This window comes from Tyto alba, unplaced genomic scaffold (genome assembly GCF_018691265.1).
Source record: "Tyto alba isolate M040663 unplaced genomic scaffold, T.alba_DEE_v4.0 Super-Scaffold_20000042, whole genome shotgun sequence".
Lineage (NCBI taxonomy): Eukaryota > Metazoa > Chordata > Aves > Strigiformes > Tytonidae > Tyto > Tyto alba.
In genome coordinates, this window is record NW_024881293.1 from 4,807,960 (window position 1) to 4,827,660 (window position 19,701).

At 44.8% G+C, this 19,701-nt stretch overlaps 1 protein-coding gene across 4 annotated transcripts; it reads left to right on the forward strand.

Annotated features, from left to right (window-relative positions):
• Window positions 1-1,296: 1,296 nt before the first annotated feature.
• Window positions 1,297-18,334, forward strand: GPR157 (G protein-coupled receptor 157). 4 transcript variants are annotated; one of them, XM_033007682.2, is made up of 7 exons: window positions 1,297-1,698; window positions 3,999-4,055; window positions 4,572-4,921; window positions 11,358-11,571; window positions 14,024-14,218; window positions 14,710-14,973; window positions 17,471-18,334. In XM_033007682.2, exons 1-6 carry the CDS (start codon window positions 1,687-1,689, stop codon window positions 14,929-14,931), a joined length of 1,050 nt encoding a protein of 349 aa, XP_032863573.2. In that variant the 5' UTR covers window positions 1,297-1,686; the 3' UTR covers window positions 14,932-14,973; window positions 17,471-18,334. The 4 variants fall into 4 exon arrangements, with proteins under 4 accessions (XP_032863573.2, XP_032863575.2, XP_032863571.2 ...); XM_033007680.2 differs by lacking the exon at window positions 1,297-1,698 and having other exon boundaries at window positions 2,507-4,055; XM_033007684.2 differs by lacking the exons at window positions 1,297-1,698; window positions 14,024-14,218 and having other exon boundaries at window positions 2,501-4,055.
• Window positions 18,335-19,701: the final 1,367 nt, after the last annotated feature.

Here is a 19,701-nt window from a genome sequence, read left to right on the forward strand (position 1 = left end):
AGTGAACCTAAGGATCAGGTGATGGCTTAGAAAAATGGTCTGGTTCTCCCGGAAATGAGGAGCTCAGGTGCTGGTAAAAGTAAAACTGTTGAGGAGCTTTTTTTTTTTTTTTTTCTTTTTTAGTCAGGCTTGTGTTAACTATTGGCTAGATGTTGTCATGTACAGGTAGTGTCTTGCATAGGAGCAGCCAGGCTATGCAGAAGACCTGTGTCTGTGAAGGGTTATGCATCTGCATTTAATGTTGCACTCCTCTGAGAAGGGTGGGAGTTGGGCATCCTGCTGGCCCCAGGCTGAGCCCTGAGAAGCTAATGAGTACAAGAAACAGTTGTACTGACTTCCTTAAGAGGAACTGCATAGTGATTTGAAAACTAAAACATTAAAGGGTTTTTGCCCAAACTGAGCCTCTAATGGTAGATTTAAAAATTAAAAAAAAAAAAATTACTAAAAATATTTCTGTTTACTTCAGTACACCTCTACTATTTTTTTTTCCTATGGGCGCAATGAAACTGGGCTCTACTTTTTTCCAAGCTCCTATTTGGAAACTACTTCTGTCTAAGCTGTGGGCATGAAGCAGGGATGGCAGAAGGTGACCAAGGTACATCTGTTGGTGTTAGAGCCATCTGTCTCCATCAGAGATAAAGATCAGGATGTTGTTAGAGCCTGTTAGAGCAGGACAGTGGTGATGGAGAAAAATATTAGTGCCTGGAACAGCAGTGACCTCTTGTGGGTACTGAGGTTGGATGGTTTTGCTGGCAGTTGGCACTTGGAGTCAGAGGATATTGTTGGGTTGTAATGATGTCTGTGGCCTTAAAGGGAGCTTGGATATGCTTGGCTAGGTGTCAGAAACAAACAGCTATAAATGGTGCTAAGTCTTTTCTTCCTCACATATATGTGCTCTGAGGTTGTGATATGAAATAGTGTCCCAATAGTTGAGGAGCTGTCCAGACTCTTCTCTCCCCCTGGTGAACCTAGAGTTGGCCTTTGACCACATCAGGGGAGTAAAACAGAATGAGACCAGAATTTTTGCTCATGTACTTTTTCCATGAAGTGTCTTAATCATTGATAAAAGCTGTTTCACTGATCTGGCACGAGATCAGTAGAGTTAACATAGTACCATGCAAGCAAGCATTGTGTCTGTGATATGCAGAGGTACTGTGCAGGTCTCAGCTCCTAATAATCACTTAGAAGCCCTAAAGCAAATAACCAGGTTCCAGTTAACTGAGAACTGGGCCTTAGCTTAACTTCCTAGCCAGCTGCAAAGGCAAAAGAAAAACTTCTCGTTTAAGCCTTTTTTTTTTTTTTTTAAAAAAAAAAAAAAAGCTTATGTCAGTAGTGGAGGTAAATGTATGTAGTTACAGCTCAACTGATGCTTTATAAGATTCAGGGTGTAGCCTGTATGCCAGAAAGCTCTTTTAGTAGTAGATTAGATGAACTGAAGTCAGGAAAAAAGACTTCTTGTGTCTTTCTACCAAATACCATGTTGTTTCACTTCCCTTTGCTTTAAGAGTTTCTGAAGGTGAAATTCACAAAAGAGCATTTTCATTTTGTATGTTGCTTTATGACAGCCTAGTTGCTTAGATTTTTACTTCTCTACTAGTCTGAGCTGCACACAACACTGCCTTTGAATTGTCATGTGTCTTTAGGCAGTTTCCAACTATTTCTATTCTCTGGACAACTGCAGATTCCATGGGACTGAAGGTAGGAATGTGTATCTGGGCAGACACAGCTGTACTGCCATCTTGCAATTAGAAGATAATGATATCAAGATTACAGGAATTCCAGAGATGCTGGGTGGTAGACATCTTGCACATGCAAATGCCAAGAAAATGAAAGGTGGTGGAAATCTTTAAGAAGTCATCTGCCTTTTATTACTCAGTTTTGAAGCATGAAGTCATTATGCATGGCCTTCTCTTGAGTGATGACTTCTGTGTGTAAATTTACCATATTCCTATTTTTAGAAAGTGGGAAGAGATCCAGCAGATGATCTTACGCCTGCTCCATTTCTTTCTGATTGCTAAGAAAATGATATATCTCTCTGTGAATCGAGACAAAACCAGAACTTTCATTTCTACTAACTTGTGATTGTGATTCAGACATTCCCTTCTCTTTAGTTCTAAAAAAATAGTTTGTCATGTCACTGTAAATTGTAGAAATAAACAACTATCTTGCAAGACTTAATTAAGCTGTGTTGTAGAGCCACATCCACCACCCCAAAAAACAGCACTCAAAAGCTAGGCTATTTAAAGTGCTTTCTCTGGATGTTTGTGGTAAGTGGGTGTCTTATGCTATAAAAATGGGGAAAGGGAAACCAAAGAACAAGGAAGAAGCCAAGAATGTGTAAGAGCAACAACTGGGAATGCAGCCTTGACAAAGTTTTGTCTCGTGTTTTTTTGTGGTTTTTGTTTTTTGTTTTTTTTTTTTTTGGGGGGGGGGGGCGACAGGGGTCAGGTGGTAGCTAAAGAAAGCCTGAAATAACTAGTTAAAAAAAGCTGTTAGTGTCAGATTGTGTTCAGGGGAAATGCTGCAACTTCCTTTTCGTATAAAGAACATGCAGAGGGCATCAGGGTCCAAAATAAACTTCTTAATGTAAAAGCCTGGTTGACTGAAGTTTAACTGAGTAGTAAAGGTCAAAAAGATATGTAAAAAGATCATCTTGTCTCCAAAGGGAGTAACTAACTGACCAAATGGCAGATGCGTCAAGGTGACCAAGAAGCAGCACACCAAGCCAGGATATAGCTGGAGACTTAGTAAAGAGAATTTTAAAAAGCTCCGAAGTTCTATCTAGCAACTTCTTGGAAAGTGTTGGAGTGACTTGTCCTTGGGGATGACTCTCAGGAGCAGAAGCAGTGTGTTTGGATGGCACAGGAGAGGCAACTGTAAGATGGTTCATTTGTGGGGTGCTCTGTGTGCTGACCCACGCGACCTCTTTCTGTGCTGTGGCAAAAGTGATTTAAATCAATCCGATTAAAGAGCTCCAAAGACTTAATTCAGAACTGGCACCCAATCCTAGGTAGCCAAGGCATAGCTGAAGGTCAGTGAAAAGCTCTTTGTGAACTAGCAGAGTGGGTGTGAAGACATCCTGACAAACTGATGTATCCCCAAGGACTTCCAGGATTCATTAGAAAATTGGATGTGCACTTAGAAGTCAAAACCAGATGAAGATAATCAAAAGCTTAAGGACTGTCTGCAGGTGTTGAATACAGCTGTGCAGCAGAGCAGTGGAAGAAGAAATTGCTGCAGTGGAAAAATGTGAAAACTTGCTTTAAAAAAAAAAAAAAAACACGTAAGCAGTAGCGGCCCATATCTGAGAGGAATGCAGGTTTATTTTCTTAAAATTGCAATTGTTTATTTCCAATAAAGTAGCAAGAGTGCAAAAATAGAGTTCAATTAAATATTCATTATCCTGAAAAACTTAGTTGTGAAATGGTGTGTTTCAAATACAAGACTAGACAAGTGATTTAAAATGTTCAGAAGAATCCCTTTCTCAATTTGGAAGATGGTAATGTAAAACGGAAAGGACACCATGGCTAGACTTAATATGCAAACACCGAATTTGTGGGGTTTTAAGATATTTCTGTCAGATATGTTTTATAGGGTGTGTTAGATGGCTTCAGAGTGCTGAGAGAAGCTTGAGTGGGGGAGAAGGCGCCTGGTTTTACAAGTCGGAATAAACCTCGTTAAAAACTGAGTTCAGCAAGGGTCTTTATGGCTAGGCAGCTAGGAAATGGTTCAGGTGTTTGGGAGAACAACTGAAACAATAACAAACTCCTTTGGAAACAGAGCAAGTCAGTGTCCACATGAAAGTTACAAGGTGTGAGTTGTCTGTGTGGAAGCCAATGAAGTATGAGGCAAGTTAGAAGTAAGCAAGGACATGCCTTCAACTTGTAAGCGCTTTGAAAGGTGTGGGGAGGAAGCACTTTCTTACTGACAGAAACGTCAAATCTTTAAGACAGTAGCGAATGCTCTGTTGGGTCTGCTTACCGCTTTTTGCTTCGCAGGTCGCAGGATCCTGCAAGAGTCGCCGCTGGCGTGTTTCAGAGCGAAGAATGGGGAAGGTAAAAATCAGTTTGGTGCCACTCGGGGGGGCGTGAAGGAACCGGGGGCGGGGTGCTGGCCTGCTGTCCCCCCGGTGCCGGGAGCCCTCAGCCACGCACCGACAGCGCCAGCTCCGCCGCGGCCGGCTTTTTTATTTTATTTATTTATTTATTTATTTTAATTTATTTAAAGATAAAAGGTCGTTTCTGGGCTAGGGGGCAGCGGTTCCGAATCGCGGCCAGCCGCAGGGCTTTCCCTCAGGGCAGCGTCGGGCGGGCGGGGGGGGCCGGGCCGCCGCCCCCATGACGGGCGGGGCCGGGGCGGGCCGCGCTCCCGCTCCCGCCCTCCCTGCTCGCCCCTTCCCTCTCCCTGCTCGCCGCTCTCCAGCAAAGCCCCGCCTCGACCTCCCCACCCGTCTTCCTCTCTCCTTTTTTAAAATTTTTTTTTAATTGTTTTGCTGCCCGGCTGGTGCTGGCACCGGGGGGCCGTGTCCTTGTGCCGCCTCGGGCATGCCCACGCCTTTGCCCCCCACCCAGCTGTACACCTCGGAGCGGGTCGTGGTGCTGGTCTCCTGTGTGCTGTCCTTCCTGGGCTCCAGCCTCCTGGTGTGCACCCATGCCCTGTGGCCGGAGCTGCGGACCCGTCCCCGCCAGCTCCTGCTCTACCTGTCGCTGGCGGACCTCTTCTCGGCCCTCTCCTACTTCTACGGGGTGCTCCAGGACTTTGACAGGACCTCATGGGACTGCGTGCTTCAGGGGGCCATGTCCACCTTCTCCAACACCAGCTCCTTCTTCTGGACCATGGCCATTGCCCTTTACCTCTACATCACCATTGTGAGGGGCTCACCCACGGGCACGGGCTTGCTCTGCTGCTTCCACGTCGTGAGGTGGGTGCTGTGGGCTGTTCCTGCGAGGGCACGAGGTGTGGACCCCGTGGGCACCCACCCTGGGGCCAGGAGCCACCGCTGCTGCGTGCTCGTGGTCCGCTCCACCGTGAAGCGCTTGGATGGTCGCTTGAGTCACCTGCGCTTTCCTTCAGGATAGCGTGCCCCTCTCAAGTTGCTTTTAAACAGGGATTTTGCTGTCTTTTAACTAAACAGCCCTGCTTACTCCCTGCCCTTCCCCTCCCAAGTGGAGAAATGGAGACATGGAAAAGTTAAAAGATTTTTTTGCTTAAGGTCACATAGAAAAATCTCTGGCGAGAGATAATGACTCTGAAAATCCTGGCTTCTGCTTTCACTCCACAGTCTGCTCTGTCGTCCTAGAAATGTGAAACTTGTGTTTGCAATACCTGTCTGTGGTTTGACAGAACTCCTGTGTTTGGGATGTGTTTCCACGCGTCCCCGACTTCCTGGTGTGAGCCTGGTCTGCAGGTCCTTCCCCTCTCCCTGGGCAGGTTTCTGTAATTCAGTACTCGGAGGAGAACGTAGTCTATAAGTGAGGAGGCTGCTAGAAAAGCACTCAGGGTTGTTTTGGCATGTTTGATTGAAAGCAAGACGGAACAGATCACAGTGTGGCTTTGTCTCAGTTTCTGCTATTTAACGAGCTGATTTTCCACATCATGTTTAGTAAAAGATCTCATTACGCAATTAGAGCTTGTGGAATCATGTGCTACCTCCACGCTGAGCAAAACAGTGATCCTTCAGTCCTCTGTGCTGCCAAGCTTTTGCAATAAATTATAAGAGGAATGATCTGGTTTTAAAAAAAAAGCCATCAAGCAAGCACTGAATTTTCTTTGGTTTCTTGGTCAAGTATTTGTCACCTTTTATTTTCAAACAGCATAACTAGGGAGATGATTGAATTAGAGTTGAGTCCAGGTAAAGATGGGACACAGAAAGACATTAAGGCAAAGTGTGAATCAGGGAGGACCTTCAATTCCTGTCCTACCTGTTCTAATTACTGCTTGACAGCAAGGTCTGCATGTGAGGAAGCCCCATGTGCAGTCACCTTGGGATTCCTTACATGCGTCTGGGTACAGCAGGCTATTGTTGATGAAGTTGAAATAAGATACAGTGAGATAGTGGAGTTTGTTAAATTATTTTATTTGAAGTGAATAGTGTTGCGCTGTAAGGATTAGGGAGACGATGGAGTGCCAGTAGAGCCACATGTTGCTTAAGGAACTGAAAAAAGGAGTCTAACTTCTTTATTGGCATGCTGGCTACATCAGGCTACATCAAAGAGTTGGTGCAAACCTGGCCTATTTGTAATTTTCCTGCCTACTAATCACTTGTTGTGTGGCTTTTGTCTGTACTTTAACTTCTCCGTCTGATTTAATGCTTCTCAGCCTCATGGGTAGCAAAGTGCAGAAAGAAACAGGCAGATTCACTGAAATCACATTGACTGTATTCTGTGCACTCTGAAAACTGTAAAAATCCTGAAAGATTGCTCTAACCCTGCGACAGAAAGGAAGGGAGTGTTTCAATCTGAACTTCCTCGGGGTGAATTTGCTAGGTTTATTTTAAGATCCTCGCAGTAAAAATAAATGCCATCTTCTGTTCTTGGTATTGATCGGCTCCACTTGCTCTGTCTAAAGGGCAATATAGATCACTTTCATGGAAGACCTATTGCCAGGTTCTGCTTCATAAATGACTCCCATTCTCTGCAGAACCAGTGTTTAAAGCTTCTTTCTGCTTTATGGTCTGTCTGAAATGCCAGAGAAAACAAGCGAGGACCTGTTCTCTGCCCATCCCCTTGTGACACATCTTCCTTCTTTCATTCCCTGCACTTTTATCATTATCAGAGAACTCAGTCATAAAATAAAATTCTGGACGTAATACTTGGTTATGGCTCCCCCTCGCACTTTCAGTGCTTCAGAGGCCTGCTGGCTATCTGTGGTGCTGTCACCCTTAGAATCTTTTAGTATCACGCATTTACAAACTCCTGCAGCTGACACAAAAAAATACTAGTACTATTAATTGCAGCAGGTAGGTGAGGGACACCTGTCCAGGGCAAAAGGAAAGGTGGCAAAGGGTAAATAATGTTTTAAGGATTAAAATACAAGTTTCCAGTGTTTTTGTATGGGCAAGAAGCTGAGATTTGGTTTTTTCCCCTCCTAGCTTCATTGGTTGCTAATGCAGTTACGCAGTGAGCAGTGTGTGAAGAGGCATTCTGAGACCCTTCTGGAAGGGATTCAAGTCAGGATGGAGTTTTGTCATGTGTGTTTCCTATTCTTCACAAGCAGTAACTCCCAAAGGGCAAGTGTTTGTAAAGAGAAATACTTTTAAAATGTTGAGTATAACCAGAGACTGTTCCTTAGCTAAGTAGAGCTGACTAAATATATGTTGGAAGTCAGGACCTGAAATTTTCTTTTTAGGGAAATTAGGATGTCACACTGGATCAAACCTGTCAAACAGGTTTGTTCCTTTTTGATTCATGTGGTAACACATCCATCTATTATACTGCTAGTCTAGAGAACTACAGGCTCTTGTTTTGGTTTTAAACTTGTTGAGCTCAGATGAAACAAGTTTACAGTTAGCTTTGAAAACATTTATGCAGTTGTAAGGTGTAAGTTCTGGCATCTAGAGTGTAAATTTCCAGGCTACCTCACTTGTTAAAGATTTCTCAATATCGGGTATCATTTAGTTGGGTAATGTCATCTTTGCTGTAAGAGTAGTTGATCCAAACTCAGGAGGAGGAATGGACCAGAACCCACCTTGGGGTTGCTTTTTGCTTTGCTTTTGATAGCAATTGTTGTCGATGTCTTGAAGTATTTGCATTTCATGATCAGGCTGTGCAGCTGGTTATAAGCGCATATATGCTTACTTTTATATATATATATATATATATATATATACACATATATAAGTAAAATATAAATGCCTGTGTGTGCTTCTATATACATTTATAATCATGCAAATGTATGTGTGTATGCATGCATGTCCATGGAACACTTGGGGTTCCTTTCATGTATGTACATCAGAGCCCGCAGTGCTCTGTCTCAGGCGTGTGTCTGATGGTGCCAATGCTGAATTTCAGAGCTGGACTTAAGTCCCCAAGTGTTGCCTGTAAGGTGCAGGGTTCTCTTGAAATTTGCTGTGGCTTTATCATTTAGTTTATAAAAAGCCTGTAGGTCGGGCCACCCAAAGCACGAGCTGCCTGACTGCTGGTGCCTCAGCTTTTGAATTCTTGCATGCTTCTCTGCGAGGAGTCTCTGCTTGGTACTAGGAAGCTGGTACTTGGGCGCTGCAAACTGTTTCATGTTTGAAGGGGGAAAGCTAAAATTAAATTTGAGCAGATTTGGTCTGGACTTCTGCTTACAATGTATGCTCAAAGCTCTTTCCTGAAATTGGCTAGTATATCCAGAAGACTGATTTTTCTCTTTTTACAAAGTAAAAATTTGTGTCCCCATAAGGAATTGCCTGCAGGCTTGCTGGCAGGGTGGCTTGTTGTTTAACCTGTGCAGGCAGGTGACTGCAAATCTTGCCTGCTTGTAAGAGCCTCTGGGGGAAAAAAAACCCAAACAAGCAGCTGTGCAGTGTAAATCAAAATGTGGCATTAAGCAATCTGACCCAGGCATACTGAGGACGAGAAAACCACTACAACTTGAGCTGTACGCTGCTACAGTTTAAGGGTCCTTGTCTTGCCGTGTGTAAAAGCAGCTTTGGTGTTGATGTGGAAAGATATGCTGGGTTGTATGTATTTTTATTAATAGATTGCTGAGGGCTATGTTAGGGAAATAAATACCCTTGTAGCTGCCTTATAGATGGGGTTGCCAGACTTTTTACAGAGATGCAAGGAGTTTTCTTTCCCTTCTCTCCCACACTGATTGCATTTAGATCCAAGAGTGCTTTTGAGAGCCCCAGTGTACATAATTGCACTGTTTTTGAGGCTGGGAGTAAAGTTTCTCCATGTGTTGTCTTGGATCCTTTTTATTACAGTCTTTACATATGCCTTGGGTGTATAATATTCTGTTTTTTCTGTTCCTGTATTCTTCTAGACGGATATAAAGCACTGATATTTTCCAGTTCTTGGGAAGCTGTTGTTTAGGGGTTCTTAAGAATAATCAAATCACTACTCTCAGTTCTCCTTTCCGGTTTTCTAAAATGGAGCTGAAGAAGTTCACTGAAATGTCTACCTTCTTTCTAGATTGTTTCTAACTTCAAGTTTGTAATCCTTTCTCTTTGGTGTTAGTTGTAGTAGCCATCTGATACCAATACACTATTTCAGTGAAAATTAACTGCCTGATGTGCGTTAGTTTTCTTCCACATTCTTCCTTTTACTAGTTAGATACTTACAGATTTTTTTTCCAAGTCCCTTGCCTAGTGGTGTGTTATTTCCTACTGTGGCCTCTCTTACTGTGTCTGTACATACTTAACATTTTTCTCTTTTATATCCATGTGTAGTAATTTGACCTGGTTTTATCTTCTCATATAATTCTCTTTCAGTTTCAGGTCACTGTGGAGATCATTATTTAGGCAAATCAGTTTATTAATACATTTCCTTTTTCCTGGTGCTGGACTCATTTGTGTTTGTGTGCCTCAATATGATTTCTTTAAGGAAGTGCCAGTTCTCTAGAATTCTTTACCTTCGTGGTCAGATCTTCCAAGTGTACTGAAATTTGAATGTCTTTGCATCTGTAATCCTTATTTGCAGGCAAATCTCCATTTTTACCAAATGAGTTTTCAGTTGTGTAGAAACTTCCGTGGTGGTGGCAATGTTTGGGATGTTTTTAGAAAGCCTGCTCTGATAATAGCATTGGGAGGGCTTCCTGCAACAGAACTATCCTTAAATAACAACCCTAGCTTGGATTAGCACTGGCTGTTCTGAACTGAACATTGAAACAAAATGTTCTAAACATGCTAGGAGGTTGACTCTGAATTTTTTTTTTTACAGTATTATATTTACATTTGGTTTGTTTTGTGAGTAGGTGAACCCAGACATTATTTGAGTGGGACATGGGGTATTTTCGAAATCTAATATCATGGGATTATCTCTGATTTTTCAATTGGGTTGTGGAATTTCGGATAATCTGTTCTAGGCAACTGCTGGTTGCCTTACATAGTCTGATGCATGTGAAACGGATTTTAGGAGGAAGATCCTTTTCATTCTCTCTGCAGCTGCTCCAGGCTGTCAGTGAAGGATGAGCATGAACTAGGAAGGTAATGAGAGCAACACAGTAATGGCTTTGTTTTCTTTGCATCTGGAGAGACCAGGAGGGTTATGCTGGAGCTCAATCTGAGCACCCTCTAAAGCATTTGTGCCATTTATTTAAGAAGTGTCCCTTGTGCCTCTTAAGGCTCCACAGAACATTTCTCTCAGGATGACTATGGGAAGGGCAGGTGATGCAGTCAGTTGAATGCAGGGCAGTATTTGAGTTGTGGAGTAATTACTGAGTTGTACATCACAGGCTAGGGCAGGCCTGTGAAGTCCTGGGTATTAACAGCACCCAGAAAGGGGCTGAGTATTTTTATACTTGGGTTTATGGAATTTTTCTGTTCTTCCTTGTGTTTTTTTGTGGGCAGCTTAAGCTGCTGAGTGACTTAGTTCATGTGTGTCACCACAGTTATTTTTCTTCTAAATGCTTCCCTATATATGCCTCTGCTGTCAAGAAAGAAGCCAAAGTCAAAACGGCTCCAAACTGTGTGAACATGGCTGCTCTTTGCTTTCTTAGCTTTTTGATATTACTGCCAGTGCTTTTACTTGGGAAGAAACTTGCCCTTTGTCGTTCAGAAATTATTCTTTTGCTCCCAAAATATTGACTGCACCTTGATTTAAAAACAAACAAACAAACAAAAAAAAAAAAAAACCAAAACCCACTGATGGAATAAAATTGTGGATTTCATTGTGTGCTGGTCCTTTATGTGCCAAGCGTCACTTAGGAATGGGAACATGGGATTTGGTTGCTTGTGTTGTGAAAGCTCAGAATCAGCCAGCTTGCTCTTGGATGAGTGGGTCCTACAGGATAGTCACGTTGTACAGCTCTGGCCTTGTCAAATCCTCGGCCTTGCCTGTGTCCATGAGTGAATGGAAGAAGGGGAGTAGATGGGATGTCTCCCGTTCACCTCGCTGGACCCTGACTGCTTGCGGTGCAGGCCAGGTTCCAGTTGAGGGGATAGCACACCATTATGCATCTGTCCTTCAGGACTGGGGATCCAAGTTCCTAGCGTGGGTCGCTAGGAAGTGGAGTTGCAGTCCCCATTCATAGCTGTCAAGTACCTGTTTGTCAGTCACTTCCCTTCTGCCCGATGCAGGAGTGTTGTTCTGGAATAGGTATTGGCATCCTGTCTGATGAAGAATCCCTTGGTCACCCATTTTCCTGAGGTGGGGGGGGACTAAACTGAGTATGTTCTTGGCTTAACCATGCTCTTCGTGTTCTTTCCTCAGCTGGGGAGTACCCCTTGGCATTACGGTGGCGGCTGTTGCTCTGAAGAAGATTGGCTATGATGCCTCCAATGTTTCTGTGGGCTGGTGTTGGGTCAACTTGGATGCAGAGGATCGGGTCTTGTGGATGTTGTTAACGGGGAAAGTTTGGGAGATACTGGCCTATGTGACTTTGCCAGTGCTCTACGTCCTCATCAAGAAGCACATTAATAGAGCGGTGAGTATTTTGCTGCTTTCAGCTTAGGTTGCAGACTTGCTAAGTGATTATATCCTCCCATGCTCTGAAGATTTTGCTGCATATTTAGCATCTACACAGGCAGCAACTGCTTTGTATGCTGCTGAAATGCACCCACCACTGGGAAAAGCAGTACACTGCAGCATCATTACACAGGGACTTAGCATACAAAGAATGTAAAAGCCCTTTGAAAATCTAAGGGTGTTATGGGATTTACATGAGTGAAATGTAAATCCTACAGTAAGAATTGAAACAGGATGTGAAGGACAAAATTAAGCTTTAATCGGTCTTCCACAGTTCCACTTGGACCAAGCCTCAGATAGGCATCTGGACTTACCTAACCTCAGTCATTTTAGGATCTCTAATGATAGTTTGTGTCCATGAATACCTGTTTTGTACTAGCAGCATAAAGCCCCATTTGGAAGCCTGGGCACTATATACCATTAAGTACCATATGCCTACTCAATACAGGAAGACACCCTACCCTAGAAGGGCTTCAGAATTCAGAGGCTAATTTACTGCTGTTCCTTGTGAACACAAAGAATCCAGGCATCTAGGACAACATTTGCATAATAGAGAAATGTAATTGAGAGTGGCAGAAGGAACTACATCCAGAGATTCCTTTTTTTTCTCCAAGTTGTATTAGGGAAAAAAAACCCTACATCTGGATAGATGTCCTTGTGGAAAATGCTGCCACTGCAAACCTGTTTGTTGTGGTGCAGCTACAGCAGTTGTAGTTAGGGATAAACACAAATCCGGTTAGGGCAGGATCCCACAGATGAGTTGGAAGAGCAGTGTAGTCTTAAGAAGTCCTAAGGTTGCCAGGAAAAGGGAGTTGAAAAGGGTTTGTGAATGCCTGTCACCATCACCTGACATAAATCAGCCAGGACGCTGTGTTCCAGCAGCTATCAAAGATAGCAGTGTGACTGTCCAGAAACCCAACCTCCCCGGCCAGGCTCTCGCCAGGGATTCCTGGGCATCTGCTCTCCCTTCCCCGCTCCCAGCCCTGTCCCTCTCGCAGGAGCAGTGCTGAGGGCAGGCAGTTGTTCTCTCTTGTCTTAACTGGGGGGTCTGAGGGCTGGAGCAGCAGCACATGGGGCCTTCTGGACTGGAACATCTCTGTTCTCATCACTAGGGATTTTGCCAAGCCTAGTAGCCTGTTTGCTAAGCCTCTTTACTAGTAGGAGACCTCCTGCCTGCAAAGAAGAGCAATAGGCAACCAGGGCTGGCTTTGGGCTGTGCTGATGGCTGAAGTGGGTTTTGCAGTAGTGGTTCCTGCACAGGCTGAGAGACAGGAGAAATTGTGGGAGTAGCAGTTGTGGGAGACACACAGCAGAGTAGTAGCTGTGTGTACTAGAGGCTTTCCAAATGGAAAAGACTGCATGGGAGTGCACAGGAAGCTTCACTGAAGTCGCTCAGGTGGGGTGTGACAGGCCACGGTGTGGTGTTGTGACACAGCTCTTGTTCTGGGGGAAGTAAGGTGTCAGGACTGGGAGCACTGGCGTGAAGCAGAATACTATATATCAAAGCTGTGTGTGCTCCGTAGACCTGATGGTAGGAGGAATAGTTTCCTGTAGGTCAATTATCTTGAGATTTAATCTCTTCACCCACATTAACATCCTGGTATTCAGCAGCGTGTGTCCCAGCAGCTGCTCTGTGTGCTGTGCTGACCTGCTTTTCCCCATCCAGGAATCTGAGTGCATCCAGGAGATTCTACCATAGGAAGGTCTCATGGGCCTTACACATCCAACCACCCTGATCCATGGTACAGATCCCTGATTTTTTTCTACATGTGCTGATACAGAGAGGTTTGCTGGCTTGTCCAAATCCATGGAAGCCCATTGCTGACAGTAGGTGGTCAGAAATCGGGCAGTGGGTTCTACACAAATATACCAAAGGACTGGTTCACATGGGCATAAATTCCTTGTGGAACTTGCTGGCTGTGGCCATGATGAAGGTCAAAAGTTGGAATAGTTTGAGAAGGATGAGCCAGAATTCTCCCCATATACAAATATATATATATATCAAGAGGTCTTCCCGAGGCCAAACCCTTAGCTATGCTTTTCTGAAGTGGTAAAGCCAGCAGCAGTGCCCCAGCAAAACTATTCCATGGAGCACTGCATTTTTTTTTTTTTTAACATTGTTATGACCTGATTTCTTGGCAACTATGTAGTGATGTTAGTTAATATAAAGCTTAAACAGTGCTCTGATAAGGGCCGGATATCCTTTATTTGCCACTCCTTGGCTTCAGCAGGAATGTTTGTGTTAGCAAGGGCAGAATGTGGCTGAAGACTGGTGCTCATAACAATGTCCCTGTTAACTTCCTACAAGATGCAAAAATTTAGTTTGCTTTGGAAAGAATCCCTGGAGCTAAATGTCCAATGTGTGTAGCATTTTGTTCCTGTTTTTGTCTCCCTCCCACCCTCCATGGAAGCATGCAGCTCTGTCAGAGTATCGCCCTATTCTCTCAAGAGCACCCGCATTTCAGCCCCGGACTTCCATAGCAGATAAGAAGTTGATTCTCATCCCTGTCATCTTTATCATCCTCCGCGTGTGGAGCACTGTACGATTCATTCTGACCCTCTGTAACTCCCCTGCAGTGCAAAATTCTGTCCTGGTTGTCCTGCATGTAAGTATTTGTCAGGAGATGCATTAGGAGGAGGATCTGGGAGGGAGATAAGGCTTTGTTGCTCTTAATATCACTTTTTTTGTGGCAGATTGCAGCAAACATCAGCTCCTTACTGGCAAGCCTGTCCGGGATGCTCAGCAATAGCTCTTCCAGCAGCATCTAGTGGCTACAGAGACTGACTGCAACAGTGTTGGGCAACACTGGCTGCTTGTAGGAGAATCCGGCTCAGACCAGAAATGCTGGGTGTCCGTCCCTCAGCAGGGCTCAGCCTGCTCCTGCCCTCGACCAGGCTGTGGAAATGGCTGCCCACAAGGGCCAGCTGCTCTGCTTTTGGGTGCTAGGTTGATTTTTGTGAATCTGTTTTTCTCATTTAGGCAGAAGTTGCCGACTGTCAGTTGGGCAGTGCTGTAGTTGGACTGACACAATGTTTGCTCTTCTCGGGGGGGTGCCTGTAGGAACAGCACTGGTTAATTCCTTTCTTGCCCTTGCAGGGAATTGGTAACACGTTCCAAGGAGGTGCCAACTGCATTATGTTTGTCCTCTGTACGCGGGTGGTCCGGACTCGTCTGTTTTCCTTCATTTGCTGTTGCCACTACGATGAGTTGGATTGGGCCTTGCAAAGATCAGACAGCTCCTGGCAATGCCCAGAACCCCCCAAGGACAAGGATGTGCCAGGCCCTGAGCAGACAAAACCCCTGCTTTCCAGCACCTGAGCCTGAGCTGCCTACATCTCAGTGCTGATTTCTTCTTTCTTGGTAAATATCCAGTGTGAGTCTGTCCTCCTGCCCTGCCTGTGTGCAGCTTCATGATGTAAGGGGTGGGGAACAGCTATCAGTAAGCAGCTGATAGGGAGGTAGGTTTCTGCTCCCTCTGGGGGGGGGGGGTCCCTGTCTGACTCAGCAGCTCCCCATTGTGCTCCTTTGGGGTGGAACCTTTTACAGAACGGATCCACTCCCCTTCCCTCTGAGCTGGGGTAGTGTCTCTTAGTCAGGCCTGTAAAATGAGGAAATAGACTGCAGTGCTGTCTGGCCCACAAGGTCAGGACACCAGTGAAAACTGAAGGAGAGGAATAAGTGGTTCCTTATGAGATAAAATACCACGCACGCGTAAGTTTCTTCAGTACTGCACAGTTAAGATGTATTTAATGCCCCCAGTATTCCTCATAAGGTAATGCAATCCCTGCTGCCCATGATCACACACACAAAAAAAAAAAAAAAATGGAGGGGAAATGATTCATCCAAGCTTACACAGAAAATCTGTAAGAGCAAAAACTTGGCAGAAGCTCTTTGTCATTTCAGGTACAAGACTGGACACTGATGCCCCTGCATTGGTCTAGTTGTGTAAGCATTGTATTTCTTGGCATTGGACCTCATGGGTGATAGTTGCAGAACACGCAGGGGTGTCAAGACTTAATCCATTTAAGAGCACTGGGGGATGGGGTGCTGTGGGGGTTTCTGTCTATGAAGCAGATAGTGATAGCAGTCCCTTAAGTAACAGAGTGCAGCTGAAGGAGGTAAAAACCTAGAGCAGCTGCCCTGACTGCTTTGGTAAATGTAAACTTCGATGTGCTGGAACTGCACTGTCCTCAGAAAGAGCATGAAACCCCGTGTACTTGGGCAGTTACACCAACCCTGCAGGTCACACTCAGTGAAAAGGGCTGAGCTGGGAAGGCAGCAAGCCTTGGGTCGTGGGGCACAGCAGGGGTTGAGCATCCTGGGCAGCAAGCTGTGTGCTAGCTATAGTAGGTCTCTGAGTAGACCTCTCGTACATATGTTTCTTGTCCTCCCAGACAACAAAGCCCAAAAAAACAAAGGGGTTTTTTAATCAACTCACAATTAGTTTTAATTCATGTAACAAGTTTTTGCAAAAAGAACAGGAGCCTCATGAATTGCCAGGGGAGAGTGGGCAGCTGCCGGGCCCCCACTGCTCCAGACACACAGCTGTTCAAAAGCTGCTCTTATTAGTTTAATTTTCATCACTTGAACAGCATGCAGAAGTTAAGTGATACAGCGATCTCATGGGACTGTAGGCAGACTCAAGTCCTGTTATTTCCTGAAGTGAAGACTTGGCATTAACTTTATTATTATATTAATATATATAAGCCCCCTTGAATACAGGCTGTGTAAATATGGGAAAGTGGAGTCCTCAAGAGCTCATTAGCCTCTTTCATGGGGCTGTAGAGGGGCTCAGCTCTTCAGCATCCTTACGCTCTTTGAAGTGTAGGTGCAAGCATCTTATCTCTGGCATAAATGACTTCAAGAGGTTTTTCCTTCTTTCAGAAGGCTTTTTAAACTTCTAAAAGCTAAGCAGCAACCTTGGTAGCTCAACCTCATGTTAATCACATGTGGCTTGGAAAGAAGAGCTATGTTAAAAACTTCTGGTGAAAAAGCAGGATAGTAAATCTTAAGTTTTATGATTAAGACTTAGATTTGTGCTGCGTTCAGTTTTTTGGAGCCAGCCTTGAAGAGAGAAAGTAAAATTGTCACCAACTTGGCTAAAGGGAAAACAAGACGAAGTGCCACAAACACAAAAAACCGCATCCCACTCCATCCCCCCAAAAACAAAGCAAAACAAAACCCTGATCAAAACAGATTCCTTGTTCTCAGTTTGCCTTCTTCCATAACGCAGCTCTGAGAAATATTTTTAGAGGAAAGTGCAGCTTGACAGATTTACGTTTCCAGCTCCCAGTGGTTCAGGGAAGCATGCTGGTTTGTAAAGGGCAGCTATTGGCAACAGTACCTGTGCTGATACAAGTGGAAAGTCTCCGGCACTTTTGTATCAGCAAGGACAGAGAAAGAAAAACAGCCAACAGAAACCTCTTAGAAGTGTCTGTCGATCCTGCAGCCTAAATAGAAACAGAGGTGGGATGACAGGGGAGGTGGAGTGCAGAAATGCTTGGCTGCTTCTGGCAGGTCCCCCTCAGTCTCTGGAATGAAGTGCCAGTGCAGAGGGGTTGCTGGAGTGCAGTTCTCCTCCCTGCAGCCTCAGTTGTCTGTGAAGGTGGCTCTCAACTCTTTCCTGTCAGGCATGGAGTAGAGAATTTAAACTTGGAAGTTTCTGAAGGTGGATGAGGTTGGGGTACCTGGCTGTGCTTCAGGATTGGGTCCATCGTGCCTGTTTTCAGCTGCTGCAAGGAGGCATCCCTGAGGCTTGAGCTGCAGCAAGCTGGTCCTGGCTCAGGGCAAACCTGAGCGCACTGGCTGCAGGAAGAAGGGGCAGGCCTGGATTTTAACTGTGCTTCATTTTGAGCAGGTGCGAGATCATCCCAGAGTCCCACAGAGGGAGCTAAAGCCTGGGGAAAAGTACGGCTGGAGTGGCTGAGCAAACGGAAGAGGTCCCACTCCTCCTCGGCGTTCAGACAGCAGCTGCTTTGGTCTTGAAGTTTGCTCAGGATCCTCTGGAAGATGCTGTTCGACTGTACTCCAACTTCCTGGTTTTCTTCCCTCCTTCCTCTCTCCCGCCACTATAAAACCTAAAAATTGTTTGGGGTTTTGCTTTTTTTATCTGGCAAGGCGAATGTGTTGTGAGTTCTGGGGTGAACAAATATCATGGTGATAGGAAAACCATTTCCAATGGTTGCTGCTGAATTAAGACTCTCCTGGGCATGGATTTCAGTCCTAGTGTGTGAGGTCTTCCAGGGAGCTCCAGACTGGCTCCTCTTTTTCACTTGAATGTGGACAATAGTGTGCAAACATGCTTGGTTCCTGGTGGTGATGGATGGTTCCTCTTGATGGTTTATTCCTTCTTGGTGGTTAGGGGTCATCATCACCAGGGTTTGTGATGGCAGCATGCTTATTGCCTCCTGGGAAAATCGGAACTCTGCAGACTCCCTTGGTGCTCAGGGAAATCTGGGTGTAGCACCCCAGCCTCCAGCAAGGACAGCCCTCGCCAGCAGCAAGACATGGCACATGCTCTGAACTCCAGATGTCCTCTGCCGAAGCACAGATTGCGGTCAGTTCTTGCGTTGGAGTGTTATATCAGAGCTAAGGAAGGGATGTTTTTTTGTTTGCTGTTTGGAGATAGTGTTTTGCCTTACTTATAGCTCCTCACTTGCTTATTGGATTTTTTTTAACATTTTCTTCAACTTGTACAAAATAAAGTTTTATTCTCTACCAAGATGTTGTTCAAGCATGTTGTGATAGGTCTCAGCACCTTGGAGAATTTGGGTAAGGAGCTGTTGCAAGGGTTTCTTTTGTGTCTATCTTAAAGACTAAGGCATGTACACGAAGACAAATCCTTTCTACCAATTTGTAGGTATGTTCTTCTTTCTATCTTTTTTATATGTATAGAAATGTAAACCTTTCATCAGTTGGAGCAACCTCTTTACCAGTATGTGTTATTATAGTTCACTTGCACTGGCTTATTGCTATGAACTGTGGAAAGACCACTGAGAAGTGAGTGTGTGGGTCTTGTTTCCCTTGGGCTCAGTTGACCCTATGGGCTGTGGATCTCAGCTATGTGAGATTACAAATGGTATTTAATCATAAGGTTACAAATTGCCCTTTCTCCAAATGAGGCTCATAGTCAGTGGGACTAATGTTGGGGAGAGCTGGTGCCATCCCAGGAATTGCCCAAATAGAGAAAATTCAAGTCATTATGGGTAAAAAACCTGAGGCCTGGACAGACTGACAGTTGAATATTGCTTTGTGAGTTGCCATGTGATTCCAACCTGTGATGAACTATTCTCAGAAGAGATTCAGACTTCCTTGGCTGTCTCCCAGGGCTGGAAGCAGCCAAGACCCCTGGTGCTGGAAGCAGTCCTGGACCATGCCTACATTCACAGCTGTTTGAGGAACAGTGTCTGTTACTCAGGTTGCACAATGCTTCCCATCTGGGATATCTGCTTTTTTGTGGTTTATAACTGTGCCTCAAATTTAACTGATTGATCTGGGCAGGCGAGGAAAGGAGTCCAGATGCTGTAGACAGCAAACAGAGGGAAGCGTGTTTGTTCTGCAGTGTTAGAAGTGATTGAAGGCTCCTTGCAGTATTTTGGCTGCTGTCAGGGGCACGTGCAATGTGTGCTTTGTGTCAACACTCTGCCTTCTGACTGCATGACAGACATTTGAGAAAAATGTTAGCTTGCACATCGAGAGTTTTCTTTCAGTTTCTGTATCCTAAATATTGCCATTCTTGAGCAGGTCTTTGCCACTTAGAGCTCCTACGCTCAGTGTGCTCTAACACGTGGATGAGGGGTTGGTGTCAGAACAAAGAGGAGGGAGCTGAGCTGTATGTTCGTTTCCAGTAACTCTTGGGAGTCTTTGAAGGTCATGGAGAGATGTTAAATATATAAAGACAAGGAGCTGTATGTGTGGGGAGGGTGGTGGATGCCTGTTACAGACTGTGGGATTGGAGCCTGGGGAGGGGGAGTAAGAAAAGCTAGGTCTGCAAAGAGCAGAGATTATTAAATAAGAGATGGAAGGAAACCAGGCTGGAAAAATGAGATGGACTTGTGGTGGTTGGAAGTGGAGTTGGAATAAAAAATA